At 64.3% G+C, this 7,498-nt stretch overlaps 1 protein-coding gene across 1 annotated transcript; it reads left to right on the top strand.

The window, feature by feature from the left end:
- Positions 1-4,583, top strand: ZIC2 (Zic family member 2). The gene is made up of 3 exons (XM_066986321.1): positions 1-1,222; positions 2,668-2,831; positions 3,024-4,583. The coding sequence occupies exons 1-3, from the start codon at positions 214-216 to the stop codon at positions 3,306-3,308; spliced, it is 1,458 nt and encodes a 485-aa protein (XP_066842422.1). The 5' UTR covers positions 1-213; the 3' UTR covers positions 3,309-4,583.
- Positions 4,584-7,498: the final 2,915 nt, after the last annotated feature.

Here is a 7,498-nt window from a genome sequence, read left to right as displayed (position 1 = left end):
TGCGCTGCCCGGCTCCGGCTCCGGCTCCGGCGGCGGCGGCGGCGGCGGCGGCGGCAGCGGCGGGGCCGGTGCGGGCGGAGGCGGGGGGGACGCGGCGGCTGCCGGGGGGAAGCGGCCCCGCACCGGGAGGGCGGCCCCGGCCCCGGCGCCCTGGTCCCCGGAGCCCCGCCGGAGCCCGCGCCCGGCTCCCCGTGGCCGTGCCCGGCGCGGACCATGCTGCTGGACGCCGGCCCGCAGTTCCCGGCCCTCGGCGTGGGCACGTTCGCCCGGCACCACCACCACCACCACTCGGCCGCCGAGATGCAGGACCGGGAGCTGAGCCTGGCGGCGCAGAACGGCTTCGTGGACTCGGCGGCGGCGCACATGGGAGCCTTCAAGCTCAACGCCGGCGCCCACGACCTCTCCCCCGGGCAGAGCTCGGCGTTCACGTCGCAGGCTCCCGGCTACCCCGCCGCAGCCCTGGGGCCCCACGCCGCCCACGTCGGCTCGTACTCCGGGGCGCCCTTCAACTCCCCCCGGGACTTCTTGTTTCGCAGCCGGGGCTTCGGGGAGTCGGCGGCGGCCGGCGGGCAGCACGGCATCTTCGGGCCGGCGGCCGGCGGCCTGCACCACCCGCACACGGACGCTCAGAGCCACCTCCTGTTCCCCGGCATCCACGAGCAGCACGGCCCCCACGCCTCGCAGAACGTCCTCAACGGGCAGATGCGGCTCGGCTTGCCCGGGGAGGTGTTCGCCCGCTCGGATCAGTACCGGCAGGTCTCCAGCCCCAGGACTGACCCCTACTCGGCGGCTCAGCTGCACAACCAGTACGGCCCCATGAATATGAACATGGGCATGAACATGGCAGCCCACCACCACCACCACCCCGGTGCCTTTTTCCGCTACATGCGGCAGCAGTGCATCAAGCAAGAGCTGATCTGCAAGTGGATCGACCCCGAGCAGCTGAACAACCCCAAAAAAAGTTGCAATAAAACTTTCAGCACCATGCACGAGTTGGTCACCCACGTCTCGGTGGAGCACGTTGGGGGCCCCGAGCAGAGCAACCACGTCTGCTACTGGGAGGAGTGTCCCCGCGAAGGCAAGCCCTTCAAAGCGAAATACAAACTGGTCAATCACATCCGAGTGCACACGGGAGAGAAGCCCTTCCCCTGCCCCTTCCCCGGCTGCGGGAAAGTTTTCGCCAGGTCGGAAAACCTCAAAATTCACAAAAGGACGCACACAGGTAACGCGCGTTTCCCGGCCGGGCACGCCGAGGTAGCGAGGGACGGAGCGCGAGAGGGGGACGGGGACGGGGACGGGCTCCGGAGGCGCTTCTGGCCCCGGCCGGAGCCTCCGGGGACATCTCGGGGCCGCGGTCGCCGGGGTCTCTTCCTCCCCCGAGCTCTGGGGAAGGCGCCCGCAGGCCGGCCGGCGGAGGAGCGGGCTCGGCGGAGCCTTTCCCGGCAGCGCCCGACGCAGCGGGCGCTGAATTGTGCGGTGCCGCTCGGCTCCGAGCCCCTAAAACCCCAAACCCCGCTGCCTTGGCACTGCCCGGAGCCTTTGCCGGTAGCTCAGCTCGGCTGTCCTGAGCCTGTGCGGCCGGGGAGAGCGGGAGAGAAGCGGCACGGGGCCGCAGGAAAAGCCCGAAAGCTCGTAGGAAGCGGCCGAAGGTCCGTGCCTGGGCATGCTTTGCATTACGTTTAAATGGTGCGAGCAAGGCAATAAAACTGCCTCCCTGGGAAAAAATAAAATAAAATAAAATAAAATAAAAATACAATTTAGAAAAGCGCTTTTCGAGCCTCACTCGAAGTGAAAGGGGCTGCGAGAGCTGGTGAAATGAAGGGGCAGAGAAATTGTGGAACAGTGAAATTACGGAGCAGAAGCTTTGAGGCTCGGAAACTTGGGCAGGAACCGGGGGCAACGCGGGGAGAGGCGCCGAGGCTTTCCTGGGGGAAAATCGCGGGAGCTGGAGGGAAAACAAAATCACGGCGTGTCCCGTCCCCCCCCCCCCGTCCGCCCGCCTCATCTATTATTCATTTACTACTCCTCCCGGCTCGGCTTGTGCCAGACTTATTTCCTCCGAGAGAGCCAAATATTTTCGCCACTTGGCCTCTAAATATTTACCCGGAGCGGGCGCAGAGCTGCGGGCCCATTGTCCCCGCGGGTGCTAAGCGCGGCGCTAGGTGCGAGACGAGGCTTTGACGAGGTTTGAAAATCGAGAAACGGCTCCGCTCGGGATGCCCGCGCCGGGGCCCATTGTGTCTGGGCGGATGTCTTTGGGAAGCGCTTTAGGTGCTAATGGAATCGGATGGCAAACCGGGCGTCCCCCCTTCGGAAAGTGGGGGGGGGGGGGGGGGGGGGGGGGGGGGACGCGCGGTTCGCACCTCCAAATTGCCCCGGCAGCCGGCTGCGGGCCCCGCAGGAAAATCCCCCGCGGTATTTCACCGGGGGTTTGCTTTTCCCAGCGGACGCGAGTTTGGCTCCGAGCGCTCTGCCCGGCCTCAAAGCCGGCCTTAAGGGCTTGCCCTCTAAGAGGGGTCTCGGCGCATCTTGGGGGATGCCGGCGGGGGTCTCCCCCGTGGGCGCTCCCGGAGCTCGACGGGGCGCGGGGAGGGGGACGCGGGGCCCGGCCCGGCTCGGCCCGGCCCGGCCCGGCCCGGCTCGGCCCGACAGGCTGCTGTCTTGCAGGGGAGAAGCCCTTCCAGTGCGAGTTCGAGGGCTGCGACCGGCGCTTCGCCAACAGCAGCGACAGGAAGAAGCACATGCACGTCCACACGTCGGACAAGCCCTACCTGTGCAAGATGTGCGACAAGTCCTACACGCACCCCAGCTCCCTGCGCAAGCACATGAAGGTACCCGGCCCCGCAGCCGGCGGCGGGAGGCGGGGGGGCGGCTTTCGCCCCGCTCCGGGCGCCCCGTCGGGGCGGCGGGAGGCGGGGGGCGGCGCGGGGCCGGGCCGGCGTCGGGGGGCGCGCCCGGGGGGAGGCGGCGGCGGCGGCCTCCCCGTGCCCCCTCCACCCGGCCGTGTTGCCTTTGCCCCCCAGGTGCACGAGTCGTCCCCGCAAGGCTCCGAGTCCTCGCCGGCCGCCAGCTCCGGCTACGAGTCCTCCACGCCCCCGGGGCTGGTGTCCCCCAGCGCCGAGCCGCAGAGCTCCACCAACCTCTCCCCGGCGGCGGCGGCGGCGGCGGCGGCGGCGGCTGCGGCGGCTGCGGCCGTGTCCGCCGTGCACCGGGGCGGCGGCGGCGGCGGAGGAGGCAGCGGCGGCGGAGGCAGCGGCGGCGGAGGCCACAGCGGCCTCTCGTCCAACTTCAACGAGTGGTACGTCTGAGGTGCCCCCCCCGACCCCCCCCCGACCCCGCCGGACTGCTCCGCACGGCCCCGCCGCGGCCCCCTCTTCCCCAGCCCCGGGGGCGAGGAGGAGGAGGAGGGAATTTTCTTCGTGGGGGTTTTCTCTTTGAGAACGCTTTAAACCAGCAAAAAAAAAAAAAAAAAAAAAAGGAAAAAAAAAAAGAAAAAAAAAGGGGAAAAAATAAGAAAAAAAACCGTAAAAGTACGTGCCGAAGATAAGCAAAGACGGAGAGCAATGGAAAGGAGAAAAAGAGAGAGGAAAAAAAAAAAAACCACAACACCACAAACACAAAACGCACCCACCCAGCAAAAAGCTTCTCGAGGCGGCGGAAAAGAAACTCTCCCTGCAGAGCCTCCAGACAAAAGACGAGAGACTGCAGCCCCTCCGGCCCCGCGCCTCCCCGCCCGGAGCAGCCCCGGACTGTGCAGAGTGGCCGGCCCCGGCCAGCGGGGAGCGGAGATTTCCCGGATTCTCGGTGTATAGAAGCCCGTCCCGTTTGTAACCCGCGGATTGGTCCCCTTCTTATTTTTTATTTTGGATTTTTCCTTTTTCTCTCTCTCTCTTTTTTTTTTTTTTTTCCTCCCCCCTCTCTCCCTCCGCGCCCGAAAAAGCGATGGACTTTTTATTTTTCTTTTCTTCCTCCCCGCCTTCCCCTCTCCTCCTTTTTTTTTTTTAATTCACCCGTTTAAAAAAAAAAAAAAAGTAACGTGGAAGAGAGAAAAAAATGGTTTCTTTTGTAATTGTGATATCTTGAATATTGTGTTCCTTTTTAAGAGGCAACTTGATTGTAAACTGCGTTTCGACTATAGACTGGGGAAGAAATACCGTGCCAAAGTCTCCATTCTGTTACCCACACACACACACACACGACCAACAACGCTTGTGAATGTATTTTTCTGTTAGCTGGGTTTACATGTGATGTTTTAGTGCTTTTGCAAGTTCGATTTGTTAGTTCCTGTTCGGAAGATTGTGAGGAGAAATAAACGTCGTGCCGTTAGCTTTTCCGTAATAACACCCTTCCTCCTGTAAATACCTGTTACCATATTTATCCATTTGTAATTAAATTATGGTATTAACTTGCTACAGAGGAAACAGTATTTATAAAGAATGTTTCTTAACTATAAATATGTACAATTGTGAGCATAAACTGTTTCAGATTTTTTTATTTGAAGGTTTAAGTGGTTTCATCATTTCTTGTGATATGTTTTGAGAGTAATGCATACAGAAATATAATAAAAACGTGTTGAAACTGCACGGGGCTGCTTTCTTTTTACGCCAAGGGCTCTCTGACACCGGCTGTAACGCGTGTGAGGGTCGCAGTGACGGATGCCACGCAAAATGTTTTTTTAAAGCCCCGCCGGTGGCTGGGACACGAGGTTTTCCCGCAGCCAGGAGCACGACAGCGTTTGGGGAAGCGGCGTGCCGAGAGAAAACAGGGACCCCGCGCATCCTCCCAAACTGCTCGCGAGGAAGGACCTCCGGGGAAGAGCTCTACGTGGAAAGGGACCCGTTTCCTCCGTCTTCTGCCTGGCGAAGCCTTATGAGGATTTTCCCCGTGCGTGCCCGGCCGGGGCACCCGTTCCCGAGGAGGGGACGGAGAGGGAGCTGCGCCCGAAGGCGCTGCCGAGCCCCTCGGCGCCTCCCCACATTTTCCGAAGAGGAGAAAGCGACAGCGTCCGAGAGCTCGGATTTCCCTCCGAGCCTTTCTCCTTTCTTTATTCCTCTTTTTTTTTTTCTTTTCTCTATTTTTTTTTAACCAGGGAGCAGCTCAGATGCATCCACCGAGGGGCCGAGGGCCGGCAGCGAGGCTCTTCCAGGGGTGCGGGGTCCCCACGTACCCCCTGCGGGAGCCGTCGGGGCCATTCCCCCCCCCCAAAAAAATACGCCCCCCCGACCCCCGCCTTGGCCGAGCCTGGCAGCAGCCGGGCCCCCGTGGAAAAGGCCCCGGCCTCCGCAATACGGCCCGGGGAAGAGGCAGCGCCGTGAGCCGGAGCCCGAGCGCCCTGCGGTGGCTGCACGGCTCGCAGGGAAGGGGTGTGCGGAGAGAGGAGACCCTCGGCTCTCAGGGGCAGCCGACCGCATCGCCCCCCCTGCCCACAACCCCCCCCCCGCCCCGGCCCGGCTGTGGTCGTGGTTTTGGGCCCCTGTTCCCCGTGTTCAAGTGGCAGGAGGGGTGCCCAGAGCCTCTGGGGGGGGGGGGAGGCAGGTGGGCAGCCGGGGCTGCAAGGGGCCCTGCTCGCTTCTGGGGTGGGGGGCAGCTCCTAAAATCAAGGCAAGGGGAGGGAAGCCCCCCCCCCCCCCCATCCCGGTGCTGCCAGCCAAGTTCAGGCCGGGGCCGGAGCATCCTCTGCAGCCGCGCCCCTCGCAGCGCGGCCATCCCCGCGCATCCTGCGGGCTCCGCGAGTCATCAGACGGCTGTTAAAATCTAATTTACGGTCCGTAATAATATTAAGCAACAAAAAGAATAATAATAATAATTACAAAAAATAAAATCAAAATCACCGGCATATGCCGCCTGCCCCTTGGAGAGATCAGTGGGAAAGGCAGCTGCGAGCATCCCTCTTTGTCCTGCCGCCGGCCCCGCGGCGTAACCTCGGCCGAAAAACCAAGCGGGGGTCCCTCGGCAGGGCCGGGGGCTGCCCAAATCCCCTCCCGAGCCCGGCCCGGGGGGCACCTGCCCGGCCCCCGCCCCGTCGGGCTCTGCCCCTCTCCCCGCGGCCTTCCCGGAGCGAAACTCCGCGGGGCCCCGCGCCCAGCCGGGCTGCCCCTGCCGCCTCCCCGAGCCGGGGCCGGGCGTTTTGGGGAGCCTCGGGGGTCACGCCCGGATGCTATCGGGGGGGGGGGAGGGATCAGGCGGCCCCCCACCCCCCTGCCAAACCACAGGGGCCGCGGCTTGCCGTGGCCGTGAGCAGCCCCCTCTTCCTCTCCGGCCCCCCCTCCTCGTCCTCTCCGGGCTGGCCCTGAACTTGAACTTGGCCTCGGCGCCTCCAGCCCGCCTCCCCCGGGCGCTGACCCCGGGCCCGGCCCTGCCACGCTTACGGGAGAGCAGTAATTCATCGGGTGCCGGGGCTGGGGGCTGGGGGGGCGGCCCCGACCCGCCTCGCAGCCCTGTGCGCGGGTGGCCCGGCCTCAGGGACCTCAGGGCGGCCCCGCAGTCCCGCTCCTGCTCCCCTCCTGCCCCCCTTTTTTTCCCCATTCCCCCCCACCCCACCTCGCTTTCCTCCCCCGCTCCCCGTTTCCCTTTGTCTCTCGCACTGAGCCCGAGGTTTCCAGACCTCTCCGCCCCGGCCCCGAAGGCAAACCTGGAGGGAGGCCGGGGGGGGGGGGTTCCCTCTGCGGCCCCCCACACCCCAAAAAATCCCCCGCAGAGCCGCAGCGGGCGGCGGAGCGCTCGCCCCGACGGCGCTGCCCCGACGGCCGGCAGCGGGGGGCCCGTCCCCACCCTGCCAGCGGGGACCCCCCCACCCTAAAAAAACGGAGCCCGCTTCTCTCCGTTTCTCCGCGCCCATCGGGATGGACCCGAGCTTTCCGTCCCGATCTTTATTAGTGGCGTTATTACGAATCGTAAAATTCGCTCCTCGCTCTGCCCGGAGACCCCCCCGAAGAGCCTCAGCGATTTTTCCGGGGAATCTCTGTCCCAAAGCTCCCCCCACCCAAAAAAAAATAAAAAAAAAATAAAATAAGCCAGGCTCGGTTTGCCAGGCTCTGCCCCACGCCCCCGGGGCTCGCTGCCTGTACCTGCCCCGCCGCCCCTTCCCCACCGAGCCTCCCCCTTCACCTGCTCCCGCTGCCCTGCTGCCTTTGTCTGGGCGGCATAAAGAGCGAAACCCAGCGCCGGACCAGCCCGCAGCAGCACGGCCCAACCCGAAATGCAATAAAATAAAAGTGAATTCAAAGAAATCCCGGCTGCTCCCGCCCGGAGCCCAGCGCCGAGCAGCAGCCGAGCCCTGCGGCTTCCCCTATCCCTGTCCCCGTCCCTATCCCTGTCCTTATCCCGGTCCTTTTCCCTGTCCCTGTCCCTTTCCCTGTCTCTGCTCCTGCCCCTGCCCCTGCCCCTGCCCCTGCCCCTGCCCCTGTTCCTTTCCCTGTCCCTGTCCCCGTCCCTGTCCCTGTCCCTGTCCCTGCCCCGCTCCGCACCGCACCGACCTCCCCAAACCCCTGACAGCCTT

This window comes from Anser cygnoides, chromosome 1, assembly GCF_040182565.1.
Source record: "Anser cygnoides isolate HZ-2024a breed goose chromosome 1, Taihu_goose_T2T_genome, whole genome shotgun sequence".
Lineage (NCBI taxonomy): Eukaryota > Metazoa > Chordata > Aves > Anseriformes > Anatidae > Anser > Anser cygnoides.
Note: the sequence above shows the minus strand (reverse complement) of the source record. Positions and strands in the feature narration are given on the sequence as shown.

Coding starts and splice junctions, on each gene's coding strand:
- ZIC2 (XM_066986321.1), top strand. CDS start 214: ATGCTGCTGGACGCCGGCCCGCAGTTCCCGGCCCTCGGCGTGGGCACG. Junction 1,223..2,667: donor TCACAAAAGGACGCACACAG/GTAACGCGCGTT, acceptor GCTGTCTTGCAG/GGGAGAAGCCCTTCCAGTGC. Junction 2,832..3,023: donor CCCTGCGCAAGCACATGAAG/GTACCCGGCCCC, acceptor TTTGCCCCCCAG/GTGCACGAGTCGTCCCCGCA.